Source organism: Astatotilapia calliptera, chromosome 7 (genome assembly GCF_900246225.1).
Source record: "Astatotilapia calliptera chromosome 7, fAstCal1.2, whole genome shotgun sequence".
Lineage (NCBI taxonomy): Eukaryota > Metazoa > Chordata > Actinopteri > Cichliformes > Cichlidae > Astatotilapia > Astatotilapia calliptera.
Genome location: NC_039308.1, coordinates 51,935,217 through 51,951,559, shown reverse-complemented (window position 1 = coordinate 51,951,559; position 16,343 = coordinate 51,935,217). Strand labels below are relative to the sequence as shown.

Genomic DNA, 16,343 nt, shown 5'->3' with positions numbered 1-16,343 from the left:
TCCCTCACTCCACATTTAAATACATCTGAGGGCTGCAGTTTGATTTAAATAAACAGAACTTTTAGTTTGATGTATGCATCATGGAAATAACTGAGTGACCTGGCATGTGTGAGACTCCTTTGTTGCTGCAAAATTTCATGTATTTGACTGAAAATAATGGAGATGTTCACATTCACAATACGCCTGGCCTAGTTTACAATGAGTCACACCTGTTGGCAGGCTGGTAGGAGCCACAGCCCAGGTTGATGGAGAACTGAGCAACATGTGTGTGGGTGCCAGGCAGCACGGGGAGCAGCTGCATGAAGTCCACGGCCCACACGTGACGGTTGGCACCGCCATGTGACCGCTGCTCCAAGCAGAACTGGGTGACTGGTGTTTGCAGCTCAGTCGGCAAGGCCACAGATACCACTGCAGGAGTCTGCGAGAAGAAAGATAGCGGATACAGTGAAGAGAGCAGAGCACAGGGGAGGCTCAAATTAGGGCGGTGACTGTGACTGTTTCTACGTTTGATTCATCTGCTAATTATTTAGTCAGTCGATTAACTGCTTGGTCTAAAAAAAGTCAGAAAAGGCCACTTCTAACTATCAAACTGCTTGTTTTGGTCAAGCAGTTTGGTACAAAAATAGTCACTTTTTGTACGACTCGCAGGCAGCAAATCCTGTAGATGTGAAGCTGAAACAAGTAAACAACATATTTACTTTAAAAATGATAATCGCTTATCAAAATGCCTCACAGCTGTTAATCTAATGCTATTCAATCGGACAGAGCGCTTCAGGCTAACAAAGTTTATGCATGCCCCGTTTTTGGTGTATCTCACCCTGTAAGAAGAGTACGGAAGGGTGTCGAGCACCACACGCTCCCTCCTTCCTTCAGACCGTCCAAACAGAATCACGTCATGTTCATGGGATTCTCCCGGCTCACAGTCCACACCACCTACACACAAACATGCCCTATTATGCTTATAGACATGCCAAAACACTTGCACACCGTGGTTTATTAACTGCAACTACAGACTCTGGAGCTCTCTTCCTCTGAGCCTGAGTTCTGTGGACTCTGTGATCTCTTTTAAAAAGCAGCTACAAACTCCTCTTTTTAAACTTGCTTCTGGGTAACTTTTGTTTTGATGCTTAAGCTTCTGTTTTGATGTTCTTCTTGTGAAGCACTTTGCGGTATTTATCTTGAAAGGTGCTACATAAATAAAAACTGACTCAGTTTTACTTACAGCTAGACAGAGAGTATACAGATGGAGGATTTCCATACCCATGGTAAAGTAGAAGCGGAGGTTTCCGTAAGACGTGGTGTCGAGGTAGGGGGTGCACACTCGCCTCCGGCCCTCTCTGTCAAACACTAGCGCTGAGCCCGACTCAATCTCTCCACACTGGGTCCCATAGACGGCACCCTCTATGTCCCAGCTGAGTGAAAAACAACAAGGAGTGAAGGGTTTGTAAGAAAAAGACTGATCTAAACACAAAAGGTTTACATCAAAAAGGCAGCTCTATTTCTCTCAAAGGGCTTAGATGTTTGATTTGGCACTGGATGCCCCTCCTGACACAACCCTCTGCTGACTCGCAGGGATTTGTGTCTCCTCCTCGTCTTGAACTGTGTTAACCATTATGCAGTAGAGTTATTAAGGAAAAATAAGCAGTGACTAAAATTTGTGAATAATTTTAAAAAGTCCTGCATCTCCCTCTGGAGTTTTGCTGAAATCAGGAAAGAGTTACAACTACTAAACAAACACACGGTGTCAGAAATATGGCTTAAGCCACTTGGTAGAGGCATGCAGGACGCACTGACACATGCATGCACAAACATATTTCTGCACAGTAGAGAGAGGACTCTCATTAGTTCTGACAGAAGCCGGCTGCTATCTCCTCTCCCCTTTCCCTCTGTCACTCCCTACTTTCTGTGTCTTTGTCACTGCCAGTGTTAAGTTAAATGACACTTGGCAGAGCGGAGTGTACCTTCAACGTGAAAAAATAAAATGAATAAAGAAAAAAAGAAAAAAATCTCCCTGCCTACTTCACACATGTTTCAGTGCCTGACGCCTGATGGGTGAGAGCTAGCACGCAGTGCAGCATGTTGGCATGCAGCAAGGAGGCGTGAAGGTGCGGGGCGGTTGTAGAAGCAAACTCCTGTTTGCAGTCCTTCTCATTAATGGAAAAACATGCTGACAGACACGGTGCATGGAGCTTGTTAATCACTCCCTGGCAGTAACGCCATCTATCATCTCTCTCCTTTCATCTCTCTTCCTCTTGCAGCGCTTCAGACAGTGCTCTCTGCTGTCCGGCGTGTGTGTGTGTGTTACTCTGAACAGATGGACTGCCATCTCTGTAGCAGTCAGAGGCACGGCGTTCACCTGTGTCGGCCCCCATGCTTGACTTGATCTTGTGCGACACGCTGCATGTTTAATCGCTTGACATATGACAAGTGACAGGTGTCAGTGCATTTATGTGTATACATAGACACAGTAATATCTATCTGGTAATATCCCGTCCCTCTGATCCAATCACATCGTGCATAAGATAGCCATTTATGATTCTGTTGACTCTCTTTCAGCCCTTCGTGGTTTGGCTCCGTTGTAGTTTAATCCTTTAATGACAGAGAAGACTCTGGTCTCGAAGCCAAGTTCAGTTTACTGCTTCAGCTTTATTGCGGTGGATGAAACTCCCTGTCAGTAAAGTCTCTCTCAGTATCCTTTAAAAAAGCTTTTAAAAATCTTTATTTATTCATTCATCTTGACTTGACATTTCCTTGATTGTGTTGCTGTATGTAAAGCACTTTGTTTCTCTACCTTTGAAAGAAACAACAGGAGAAAAAAAGATGCCAAATTAAGATAAATATAAATCAAATAACTCAGTAAAGGGGGAATGGACATTTTTAATCCTTTAATGACACAGTCTAGTCTGGAAGCCAAGTTCAGTTTACTGTTTCAGCTTTATTGGAGTGGATCAAACTCCTTCTTAAGGTAGGTATAAATCAAATGACTCGCTACTTTGACTTACTTTAACGGTGGGCTCTCAAAGTCTTCCTCCCAGTAGCTCCGTCCCTCCTCACGGTGCAGATCAATGTCCCTGGTGGTGGCAAAGCTATGTCCAGTTTCCTCACCACCATGGAAATACATGGCATTGCCTTCTGACTGACAGGCATGCTGGAAAATAAGAATACAGATGAGAAATAGGACGCTGTGCCACTTATACAACCACATGATTACATGTATTTATTGCTTTCATACTGGAGTTGTTGTAGTTTCTTGCTTAATATATTTAAGATAATCTTAATCTATCTGAGCATTTGACCACATTTCTAAGCAAATGACTGGGAAACAAAATCCTTGAGTGTGCATTGATTGACTGGTGTACCTTGACAGTAGCTCCAGGGAAGAAGAGCCAGTTGGCGGTGTCTGGAGGATCCAAGTTTTCCTCCATCAGGGGGGTCCTGTGGGCGGCGTTGACCAGAAGCACATTGTCCATCCCCCAGCAGGACTCATAGCCTTCAGGGCCTTGGGGGGCCTCCTGAGACCAGCGGAGACGAACTCCATCGGCTCTGGCGGAGTGTGGAAGTGGAAGCAGGTGGATGATGGTGCTGCTGTTGGTAGGAGCTCTGGAGGAAAATAAAATATAGAAAAACAGGTGACTTTCTAAATGTGGAAGTCGTGGTTTTGAAATGATGTTCAATATTTACACAGTAAATAACAATCATCAATCGTTTCAAAGTAGCTGAAATAACCAAATAAGGAGAGACACAGCAGCTTTAAAAAGAAGCTTTCAGAATGAGTTGAAGTGTTTACGTGAAAGCAAAACATCCACTTAGTGCTGCTAAATACTGTATTAAGAAGTCTATTATTACATTATGCTTATGTTTGAAAGCTGACAAAACAGAGAGAGGCGGGGAGAGAGAGGGATTAAAAAACAGGTGGATCATCGAGGCAAACAGGAGAGGGATGACAAATTAAGAGGGGGAGGTGTGAACAAGGGAAAAAAAAGAGGGCGGGTGTTTGTAACAGATGGAAGGACTGTGGGATGGGATGAGGAACAAGGAAGAAAAGGAGGAAAAATACCTGATCTTCTCCAGTGTGATCCAGTCATCTGAGGCGTTGGTGTTGCCACTGAGGCTGTACGACACAGTGATGCTGGGGTCTGAGTAACTGAAGCGGCAGGAGCCTGAGCCTGAGGAACGAAACATCAGCAGAGGACACACGTATATGATCGTCAACACTCGTGTTGAGGGTGAAGCTCCAAAATGTGCCGTTTAGCTATTATTTTTCATCAGCTGAGCTGTTTCCAGCCAGCCAATGAGCTTTTGCATGTGAGGCTGCACAATGCGCAATGGCTGTCTTTCCAGTGATTGCTCCCACATCGCCTCCATTAATGGAAAATAATGTCTAAATGATGTCATGGTGGAACTAACTGATCAGCAGCTTAACAGGGCTCAGTGACATCAGGAAGGTGAATGACGGGGCTGGGCAGAAATGACTGGAGAAGTCACAGAATGACGACAGTACTAACTCCAGCCAGAAACTGTTCATCTGTGTGCGTGCGTGTATGTGTGTGTCATTATTGCTGCGCATTTCTATTTGCAGAGTCAGAGAGGGATTGGACCGCTTTAAAATATGGTGTCGTGTGGGTGCTGCGGGATTAGGGAGGGTCAAAGGCTACTAATGGAGGGAGACAGGTAACCCCCACAGCATCCCTACCTTTGCTCTCCTCTCCCCCTCCTCCCACTTTACCGACGGTGTGTATTGTCCATGCCTCCAAAATGTTGCGCCGTGCTGTTACATCCCCGCTGAATACAGCCATGCATTAACCCGCTGCCACTTCACAGTACTGCTCTACTGAACTGTTCAATACGCAACACAAATTCATACTGAGGACCTTCAAGCAAGAGTGCAGCCAGACAGAATGCTCTACATTATGTACTCTTATTTCCTCCTAGTCACGTTCCCATGAGAACTGGCGGATGCATGTAATGGACATGAAAAATACAGCACCTCTAAAAACTCTGCCATGGCCTTCTGGGTGTCTTTCCAGAATATTGTAAATCATTCATTATTGTGACGGGGGAGAGGGGAGGGGGTCGAATACAGTTTGTACAGGCTGGCTTCCTGACATCTAACAGTGGAAAAGATGCTTGTTTCCTGAGGATGCCATTGGGATCCTTGCACTGACTGGTTAACACAGGGCTACCAAGGTTAAAATAAATATCCCACACATAAGCTGTCTGAATGTAGTTATTGTCTACAATGTGGAGATTTAATACTCACCCTGGGCAAACTGCAGGACTGAGGCAGTGCTGGTGTTCAGAGGTGCAGTAGTCTGGGGAGGATACACAAGGCAATTTAGGATATTGCGGATAAATAGTTACATTAAGTTATGCTTTGTAAATATATTATAGAATTCTTTAATCTTTTGTGCTGGATTAGCAGTTTAAGAGTAATCACACTGGTGTCATTTGAGACCTTAAACCACTTTATCTTTTAAACGTCTGTTTGAGTGTGCATGAATGTATGCTGCCATTATTGATGTTGTTTTATTTGTCACTGTGTGTAAATGTTTCTGTGTTTCTGGTTGCGCACGCTTGTTGCGCTTGACAGAAGAGCTGCCAGGCAGCGGCATCAAAAATTTTGGAAGAGTGACAAACAAAGCAAATGCTTATCAGAGAAGTAAATAGCATCACGAGCCACTAAATACTTCTATGCTGAAGCCTGGCTTTAATCTCCTACAACTGAATAAACAGTCTGAAATCGAGTTTATAAAGATAGGAAGAGAGCATGGAAACGATTGTTGTGTCCCAACGCATCTGCTGTTTTCTGCTGTACAATAGTGTGTTCAGAGTATAACAGTTGCTGTGCTGCAGTTTGCAAGAGAAGTTTTAGCAAAAGGATAAATGCCAAACAGGTGCTTCAGCATCCTGAACAGGTTGCTGGTAGATAACTAGAAGCAAGCAGTCGTAGTAAGCAGCCTTTTAAAAGGGATTTAAAGAGGATGTTTGTGGCGTGTTGACATCAAAAATTTAATTTGAACAAAGAAATCATGAAATACACCAAAACTACTTTGTACTTCTGTTCCTGCACATCTTAAGGATGCTTCAAGAGGCATGTACGAGACTGTTTTATTTGGAAGTGTTCACTTTTAGTTGTTTTTGTCTGAGGTAAAAACTGAGAAAACATATTTGAATTGATTTCATCTAACTATCAGTTAACATATGCTTAACAAATGTTAACAAATGCTGTTGCTCTTACTTACACGTTAAACAAACTGCAAAATCTGGTACTTGCTTACTCCTGAATTAATCCCCACAGAAATTAAGTCCCATAGAGAAAAACCAGGTCAGGTAAATTTCCCTTCCTTCACCGCAATCAAGCATCTCCTACGTTAGCAGCGTGTGCACAGTGTTCATGGAATATACAAATTTAAACATGAGACTCAACTGTGGTTAGAGCAAGCATGGTGTAATTTACTGTCAGTGTAGTTGTGGCGACTGTGTGGTTGCTTTGGATGTGTGATCAATTGGCCGTAAAATGTACAGCGGCTGCAATGTGGTAAAACATGGCAGTTACCAGCTCACGCTCTCCGAAGGGCTCGCAGAAAGTGACCGCTCTGCCATGCATCAGGACGCCACATTGCTCTCCAACCTCACAGTTGCTACACTCAGACCTAGAGGAGAGGAGAGAAGAGAAGCCGAGCTGTTAGACAAACTGCAGTGCAGAAGTAGTGACAGTGACTGCACCCCAACATTACAAGAGGAGTCATAACCTTTTAACCTACCAGATGCTGGGGTCTAGCTCTCCTTGTAGGTTGGAGTCAAAGTCGTCACGCAGCACAGCATGTTTTCCATGAAGCTCCACTACACACATGAAGCACATGCTCACTGTTAGACACCGTCTGTACGATACTTTTCATTATCAATTTTAGTTTAAAAAACAATAGCAAGAAGTGGAATGCAGACTGACCAAGACTCGGTCTCAGTGGGGACTCGGTTGGAGCTGAAACAGACAGAGAAGAGCAGAGTGAGTGTTGCTAAGCTATACCTGCATGTCTGTTATCATGTTGCATCTGGATCTAGCAGAAGCTTACTGATCTTGAAGCGCTAAAGAATTGGTGTATTAATGAGTTTTTATCATGGACAAAACTAAACACGCAGACCACACGTGTGTATTTGTCAGAAGAAGCTAGGAAAATGGACAAATCTTGAGCGATCATCTCTGAGTGAAACAAACTTTCGCTGTGTCCTGGTCAGCCATGGCTGCAGTCTCTTGCCTACTGATGTTAATTCCTTTCAGTAATGAAAGGCTGGGCTGTTATGATTAATGGTTCAATGGCAATTAACCGCCTTCCTCCCCAGAGGCGCCCTGTGTGCTGTAATCTGTGGCCACTGCCTAGACTCAACACTCAACCATCAATCTCTCCTGGGGTATATACGCAGCTCTGAGAAGAGGCGGGAGGTGAATGGAGGGAAGTCATGACTGTTAGGATTTAATGAATCAACTATGGGTCTTAAAAAAATAGTCGCAAAGCCTTGATGTGACCTTTGTGCTGAAACAGATGGAGGCAAAATACGTAGACACACAGTGAGATTTAAAACTATAGAAATCAAACTGAGGAAAGGTTTGATAGATTAGCTTAATGGAAGCTTTGTTTCACTAACTGGTGCTCATGCTTTAATAAAAAACAGGAAAGAAGTGACAAATAAAGTTGTGCATAAACTCAGAAGTGCATTAAAAAGGATACTGGTGCAAACTGCAATCGTTTGCACGCCTTTATTTTATCAGGTTAAGGAAATCTCCAAAGTTGATCAAAGCTATCATGCAACTTAGCGAGATTCATTTCTACTTTTAAATTGCAAATAGGCTTTGATCTCACCAATTCCGCTGCACTATTTTACTCTGCTCTGGGATGGTGGGGGGTTTTAAGACAACCTTTCTCCTGACTTATGAAACATAACCAGCTGTATTCTCATCCAGGATGAGCCTGTCCACCTGATAAGGTGGTCTAAGATAGCACAGCGTGGATTTGTTCCAAAGTTTAACTTTGAGTTACTTAAGACTCTCTTTCAAGCATTCGAGAAAGCCCACCTAAAAGCCCCTTATAAACAACGGAACCTGAATCGAGAGATGAGGGATTATACAAAAAAAGTGTTCTTACAATTGTAATGGCTCTGGAAACGTCTTTACTTTAAGCTCAGCTTTCACTTTCTTTAGCTGCCCTCATTTCTCGCCACTGGATCCAAATGCCGGGCTTTTAGAAGTGGATTTACGATTCATACAGTGGTGGCAAAGTTTCATGCTGACTGTAGAAGTTTAAGTGGCCTGTGTGACAGAGCTAGCTGGTTCAGTGACTGTGACCACCGCTGCTGCTCTAGTGGCCCCTGATGCTTAGCTAAGGCCAGAGCTCCAGCTTAGTGATGCAGCCCATTAAAAGCAGATCAAAGGGTTATGTTTCCCCCCCTTTCTCCATCTTATTTTGTTCTTTTCTAATCCTCCGGTCTCTGTTGATGCAGAACATGTTTAGAGAAGCCATCAGTTCAAGCATGTGTGACTCTTTCATGCTTCTTGTATCTACTTTACATTCCTATTAACCTCTAATAAAAATGATCCATACGATTGTGTGCTCAGTTTACACGGCCATGTGCTGATCTTACGTATTCAACCTGAAAAGAGCACGTACTTAAACTCATTTCCTCGTAATCCATCCTCTCAAACAGGCATACAGTCACAAACGCTTGGTTGGTGGATAATTCTGCTCTGTATAGTCTTCTCCTCTCTTGCGTGCTTAAACAAACCCTTCTAAATCTCCTCCAGTCTATCTAGTGAGGCCATTTGGCTGGAGAAAGGCCCAGAATTTTTTTTTTTTGGGTGGATAATCCCTTGAAGCTTCCAAAAAGGCCTCATTTACAGTTTTCTTTCTCCCTGCTTCATCACACTCTCCTGCTGTCTCTCTCACTTCTCTTCTATCACAATCTCTCTTTCCTTCTCACCCCCCTCCATCCGCACCCGTCCTGTCTCTCCCTGCCTAACCCTTTGCGCATCGAGAGCAGACAGTGGTGCTCATTTCACTTGGATTAATCCCCTCTCACTTTCTTAAAGACTTCAATTACTGCCTCCTCTATTAGCAGCTCATCTCTGCTAATGCCTGTATCTCCCTGGCCAGGGCTTAAACACAGAGGCATGCAGAGACACACACACACACACATACACAGATGACTTTGCCTTCCACAGCTGACCCAACCCTCTCTGATATTCTCTGTAATACACATGTACACTTGTGCACACAAATAAACAGAAGAAACAAATAAGAGTGCCATTTCAGTAAAATGCACCAGTGCTCAAAGCACATGGGTGCTGATGAGCAGGGTTGGGGTGCTACAATGGGGGACTAAATGAGCATAAGCTTTGGCAGACTCAGACATCTTGGCACAAAGATTGCGGGGCACAAGTCACGTTAAATCTTCTCCCCCTCCGTCTCCTCGCCTTCCAGCTCTAATCTCCTCTTGCTCCTCTTTTCTCCCCACCCTGTAAACTGCATCCACTCTTCCAAACTCCCTTGTTCTCATCTTATTTGCGCTTTTTCCCCCTTCGACTGACTCACATCCTTGATGACGCGAAGTGCATTTGAAGTCATGTCGCTCTCGTCTAACCGGTGGTTGCAATTACTAATGCACCAGGTTGCAGGAAGCTGTTGTTTTTGATCTGCGGTGACTAAAAAGAGGCGCTTCTCCAAGGTTAGATAGCAGCCACTCCAGTCCATTCAGCAAAAACAGGGTGGCCGAGTGAGCTCTAATTGGAGTTATTACAATAATCACAGGTCTACGGTCTGAACCACCAAAGAAGTAAGACTCACACCTCGGTGCCCACGTTATCTTTGTTTTTCTTCGCTACACATGCTTCTTCACCAAAATGGAATAAAATCATAAAACAAGAGAGGCTTATTTGACTTCTTGTTCCTGTCAGTGTGTTAGAAGCATTATTCTTTAACATGTTATCCCCCCTCAGTTGGTAATGTTTAGCAATGAAAGTAATTCCAGCAAAAACTACACAACAAAAATTGGAAAAAAGATTTTTTTTTTTAATTCAGAAGAACAGATAAGAGCAGAAAATATGGGAAAACATGGCTACAGGAGGGAGTCAGCAGGCCAAGCGAGGGAGACAAACCAACAACCAAGGTCTCACATTTTTTTGTGCTACTGAGCAATATGGAATGGCAAGCAAGATGGCACTCAGCCAGGGAAGCAGGCTGGCTGGCAGACTGGGTGGGTGGCGAGGAGGTGGGAGAGGCTAGGCCACCCGTCCCTTCCCTGTTGCGTTGTGATCAGGCACCCCTTAGGGAGCAGTGGCCTCTTTGAGTTATATGTCCCTTTAATAATCCATCTGGGGTGCAGTGCACTTGGCCAGGCCCATAAAGATCTGATTTATTCTCTTGCTGGAAATGAGACGACTTGGGGATGCTGTGCAGAAAGCAGGGACTGCAGGCCCTGCTGTCAGGTGATAGAACTAATGGACGGCCTACAGCGCTATTCAACACCCTCAATGACTCCACCCTTTAGCAGAGAGCACCCTTTCGTAGCCCTCCCCTACCTTTCTTCATCCCCCACCTTGGCCGCTAATAAGTCTTTCTATGGTCACTCATTAGATGCCTCCCCCCCAATTTGTTCTTATACTTTCAGTTATTTGAAGCTGTAGGAGTAATTTGAATTTTGCCACATCATTCTTTAAAGCATCTCTAAGAGCCTGTGCTGATTGGTGTCACAAACTATTCCGCCATGCTGAGCATTTCATTTGGTTGCAGCAGAATTTGTCAGACTCCCATTACGTCTCGACTTCAGAATCCACATATAAAAACAAAATATGGGGATTCTCCCCCCCCGTGCAGGTTGTTGGGGTAAAGTAATGGGGTGTAGATCAAAGCAAACTGGAAGGGATGTTAGAGGAATGAATTGGAGGCAGATTGAAGGGATGGGGTAGAGAAGTGTGCTGGCACAGCAGAAAGGAGCTGTAAGCACAGGGGGGAGCAGTGTGTCGGGGACCAGGCATCCCCCAACTCTGCTAGACAGATTATTTTACACACATGTACACAAACACACACACACACCCACACAAATCCAGTCCTTGCTTATGTCTTAGCAGGCTATTTTGGGGGGCTTTCTGTTACTGAGAAGCAAAGTGTTGCATATCAGGCGTTCCACCTCGGGTTTAAGGCTTATATCTCCCGTCTCCGTTCTTTATCCTTAAATCGTATATTTACATTAGAATTTATTTGAATTATCTGTGTTGGCCATCTAATTCAAACTCTGACCTTCTTTTCTAGCTCTTTAGCTAATCTGTCCATTTGTTCTTAAAGTCTTCGCCCCAGCTGATCGGCTCTGATTGCCTGCCCTCCGCTTCGCTCCGTCTATGCTTACGTTCTCCTTTTCAACTTCCCTCCCCCTCCTCCGTGGATCATAACCCTGTTTTAGATAGCTTTCATTTCTTCAGCTCTTCAAAGCTGGAGTCTTAAGCATATGAACTTCTAAAGTGGCTTGAGCTGGCCCCATATCTTTTATTTCACTTTGAATGCTAATGTGGAGATTTGCAGTAACTTTGCTCACAAACGCACACACACCCCTGCACTTTCTTTGCCACTGAAAACAGCAAAAAAACCTCTGGTTTTTTCTAGAGGCAATTGTCTTACCTGCTGGTAACTCGGATTTTGTTGGGGAAAATGAGACAGTAACCATGATTTATGTCCAAGTCTCCTCAGCGTTTTTTTTACTTGGTTTTGGCATGATAATACTTTGTATGTTAAACAGCGTTGGTTCTATAACCACACGGTTTATGTGAGGTCAAAGTAGTTCTCAAGTTTCATTTTAATGTCTGAACCTTGCAGTTGTGTGTGTGTGTGTGTTTAAAGGTACACAGCTCTTTTGAAGTGGCAGGTTTTGGTCTGTAAAGGGGAACAGAATCTGACTGGCTGTGAGTTAGGTCAGTGGTGAAGAGAAAAATGATGCTCGTCGGTGTTAGGACAACCCAAAGGAGACGAAAGCGGGGGTGGTTGTGGCTCAGGATGTGTCCCGCGGCTCAGAAAATGTCCTTGGGCAAGACACTGAACACCAAAATGACACCGGTGTTTGAGTGTATGTGTAATGGAGCGAGCCGTATGGACAAAAAATAAAAAAGGATGAATGTGTTTATGTGGGTGTAAAAGCACTTTGAGAGAAAATCACTAATCACTACATAAATGCAGTTTATATGGCTGCATTTATAGCTGTATAAAATCAGCTTCAATCATTTCATGTAAAGAAAATAATCAGAAGCTCACTTATTCCCTCATTTCTCTCCTTGTCTCCTTTTGACTTTTGTTGCCCGTGCCAGATTCATTTCTCATTTATAATTCAGATTTTCGGGATTAGTGCAGCATCACAATGAGTGATGCCCCATTAGCTGTCAATTAGCCTGCAACAAGGTCGGACAACCATTCAAATCTACTCTTTATTTTTGGTGATGACATTTAATTACCTCTCCTTCTCTGCCCAACACTTAAATCTGGAATATATGACCTTCAAGCTTTTCATCAACATCGTCTCGTCATCTCCAACATCTTTGTCCTTTTATCTTCCTTCACCAAACGTCTTAGCTACACCTTCAATTTATAGCCCTACAATTCCTCGACTACCTCTCCCCTGTACCTCTCATCGCTTTCGCCATCCTCTATCCGATCTCGGTTCCCTCTCTCCCTGTCGTACCTGTACACGTTCCCTGAAGATTGCATTTAGTGCGTTACCTGACTGCTGGTTTTTCTGTCCATTTCCATTTACAGCTTGTGTCCTCCAAGGCCTTGTAACGTCTAAATCTCTGCTTTTCAGCTTGTCTGCTGTGAGTAGCTGTGTGTTAGTGTGATACCGCGGGGCCTTGGCACTAAACAAGTAAATGACTGTTGTTGGCTGTAGATATTTCATGTGCAGAGGGAAAAGACTGGGGCAGTGTGTCACTGGGAGTGAAAGGATGAGCTCTCGGGCAAGGAGACAAAGGAGAGGAGCCTTGTCGCTCTTTCTCTCTGTCGCTCTTCCAGGCCTGACTGGGCTGACTGGGCTGACTGGGCTCTGTGCCTCATCTCTTCCAAGTGGCATGAAGGCATGAATTTGAACACTCTCTGCTTGGCATGTGCTGCATCCCTACTGGGATGTGCACTTGTAATAAGGAGCCCTCGGAGACCAAGTACAACGATTACTTTTAATCTAATAAAGACCAAGTTCTCCTGTAAGTATTCAGCATGCAGCTCAAATTCTTACTCCGAAACAGTTAGCAAAAACACCCTCGACTGCAGTTACTGTACGTCTCTACTTTCAGCATTAAAGTCCAATTTTGATCCAAAAGGAGGAGTTCTTGAGTGAGGAGGAGGGAGGCTTCTTTCCTGTAAACAAGCAATTATACACACTCAGCGTGCAGAGTGGGACTGCACTGTCTGTCAATAGCTACTTAAGGCTGTCACAGAAAGTGGATGTAAGATGTGTTGGCCATAAAGCACAAATCTCCGGCATAGAGAGAGAGAGAGGGGGTGGGTGGGGGGTTACTGAGTTTAGCATAAGCTGAAATTAAGCTGGCAACATAGGACACCCGAATATCTCTGACTCTGGCTGCATCATTAGGCAGAAAGAAAGCCAGGAAGTGCTGCAATGGCACAGTCATGAAGAATCGCGCATCAACTGCTTTGCCATATTTTGATAATATATGCATACAATTTGACAGACAGTAGTAGGAAGTGAGACAGAGGAGCATTATGCATATAAGTTGGTGCACATGTAACATATAGTACTATGCACAGATAGAAAATATATCTGTAAGAGCCCACGCATTCATTATGCATGTGTTTGCAAAGAGAGGTATGCATGCAACATCCCTGATACTCACCTCCTTGCTCACAGAGCTGCTGGGCCAGCGTGTCTTTGAAAAGGATCTGTCCTCGATATGTTGCCGTGGCGCTGAGAAAAAGCAAAAGGAAAGACGGGAGAAACAGAGAAGGAGAGAAAATCATTATTTAAAAATAAAACAAAAAAAAGATGAAAAGTTTACTTATTTCCTCTAATATTCAATTCAATATTCATTATGGTGTGATTTTGAAGGTAAAGAAATCAGATAGATGCATTTATATATTTATATTGACAGAAATGATAAACAAGTGAAAAGGCATTGCTGAGCAAACAGACAAACAGTACCAAACAGTACCATTACAGTAAAAATAGAGCATGGGTTATACAATATCCAATATCATCATTCCTCGCACTGACACACTGCATTCCTTGCATGTCCGTGTAAATCTAGCTGTATGCAGCGTGTCATTCATAGAGAATGGAATATGAATTTCCTTCAGGTGGCCATAAAATGCCTTATTCATATGAAAATGGAGAATCTTTAAAAACCTAAGAGGGTGAAATTGTTCAGAGTGCACTGAGATATTTTACACAGATACTGAGACATGCTCTACTGTCCTGTAGAATGAGATCCACTGTAATCTGTGACAGCAGAATGACACTGCGAGCACGCTGAACAAGCTGTACAGAAACCTTGTTCATTCAAAAAATAATAACCACAAAAAAAATACCACAGCTGCTGTTGTAGTAGTACTAATCGTAGTAAAAACAGTAAAAGAAAAACGTTTGGTATGTTGTTTATTTAAAAGCTTAGGAGAAGACAGATATAATAAAACGTGAAAAAAAATACAAGCTCATAAATCAGGAGGGAGAATGAGGCGCAAAGATCACTGGGTCTGAAAAAAAAGCTGCAATTTTCAGAGAGACCTTGAAATGAGTTGTGGGGAAAATATATAAGTTTTAGAGCCCTTTGAAGCTCAGTCCAGTTAGGAAACTTCTGCACAACAACACTACAGTTGTAGATGGCCAGTAAAAGCCGTAACTCCCCACTTCTACAATATAACCTACATTTTCCCCACATAATACACGGATGAAAAACAACTGCGGTGTGACTGAGGTCGAAAACATAAAAAGGGAGAAATATCGCAGCTCTAATGTGAGTCTGCTCGTGCTGTTACTGCTTGTCCATCAAGGAGAGGAGAAAAGTTGTCTCACTGGGCGCACAGATAAACTTTCAAAAGTGCCCTAATCAGGCTTCGGCATTAATTACTAACATCATATGTGGCTTGTAAACTTAAGCGACCTCCCACACACTCAAACACAACTATGTACACCACCCGCATACACCAATCCAGTCTCTTGAAGGGGTACTTGTAAGCGTCCTCCTTCACAACGTACAGTACAGATGTTACAGTGCACTACAGCAGTGTTTGTATGCTGCGCCACACCCAGTCAACATACTGTATAGGAGGAGAGGAGGGTGTAGACAATATGGTGCTTGCCTGAGTCACCCGTGAGGCTCACAGACTCGCTTCCTTCTCCTTATTCATCACTCCTCTTTCCTTCCCTACAGTCCAACGTGGATTTTGTCTCTCACCTCACCAAACTTGCCTTTTATGGGTGCCGAGGCATTTACGCGTTTGTCTCAGCTCATGAATAATGAATAGACCCCCTTATTAATTAATAAAGACCTCTTGTGCTTGCGCAGAGTGGGGAGAAAACATACTTAATTACAGTCATATTTCAGAATTCGGTGAAAACTAATTTGAGGCTGGTATTTATGAATAAAAGATGGCGCGTAACGAACAGCGGGTGGGGATGTAGGAACAAGGCCCTTAAATATTTACTAAACACACTCTCTGCTCAAGTACACTAAACAGATTCTGTTAGGTGCCAGAGGATGTGTGTGTGTGGAGGGCGGGGGTAACGTAATATAAGATCAAAAATGCTTTCTTAGTCTCCAAAAAACACAAAACAAAAAGCAATTAATGTGGCAGATTTTCAATAGAAATGAGAGATATTTCCTTTAAAAAGTATGTGAGAGGTTGGTGTGACTTAATAAGATGTATGTCATTAAAGCAGCAGCCAGGAGAGGGCATTTAGTCTGAGCCGACAAGTGTGTGATCAGCACAGCACGACGCCGTCTCTGTCCTGCCGTCACACTCCAGTGGTTCCTCGGTGTGTCTCTCATTACCGTCTCCACTCTGGTAGCCACACACACATGCAGGCAGCGAACAGTACTGATACATGCAAAACAATTACTGCACATCTAAATGTTAATTTGACTTTCTTTGAGGGGTGGGGCAATTAAGGGCCTTAATGTGTTGGTGTTTTTTTTCCACTCTCTTCCCTTCTCTGATTCAACCGAGGGATCATTCATCTTCTGAGAATAAGTGTCATCCTCACTCCTCTCATTAGTCTGAAGGAGAAAATCTGAGACGGGAAAGAGAGGAGGGGATTGAGGAAGATGAAGAAAAAGCTGGGATCTAAGAGAGAAAGAAAGA

The 16,343-nt window shown here is 43.6% G+C and overlaps 1 protein-coding gene across 5 annotated transcripts in view; it reads right to left on the bottom strand.

Annotated features, from left to right (window-relative positions):
• The window catches only part of reln (reelin), a 100,304-nt gene that overhangs the window by 31,323 nt on the left and 52,638 nt on the right, over nt 1-16,343 (bottom strand). For all 5 annotated transcript variants that reach the window (XM_026175513.1, XM_026175515.1, XM_026175514.1 and 2 more), the window contains exons 4-14: nt 13,880-13,950; nt 6,950-6,982; nt 6,765-6,843; nt 6,557-6,653; nt 5,261-5,312; nt 4,058-4,166; nt 3,360-3,600; nt 3,003-3,148; nt 1,261-1,412; nt 818-933; nt 210-418 (exon numbers count right to left, since the gene is read on the bottom strand). In XM_026175513.1, coding sequence (XP_026031298.1) covers nt 210-418; nt 818-933; nt 1,261-1,412; nt 3,003-3,148; nt 3,360-3,600; nt 4,058-4,166; nt 5,261-5,312; nt 6,557-6,653; nt 6,765-6,843; nt 6,950-6,982; nt 13,880-13,950 — 1,305 coding nt within the window. The remainder of the gene's footprint in view (nt 1-209; nt 419-817; nt 934-1,260; nt 1,413-3,002; nt 3,149-3,359; nt 3,601-4,057; nt 4,167-5,260; nt 5,313-6,556; nt 6,654-6,764; nt 6,844-6,949; nt 6,983-13,879; nt 13,951-16,343) is intronic.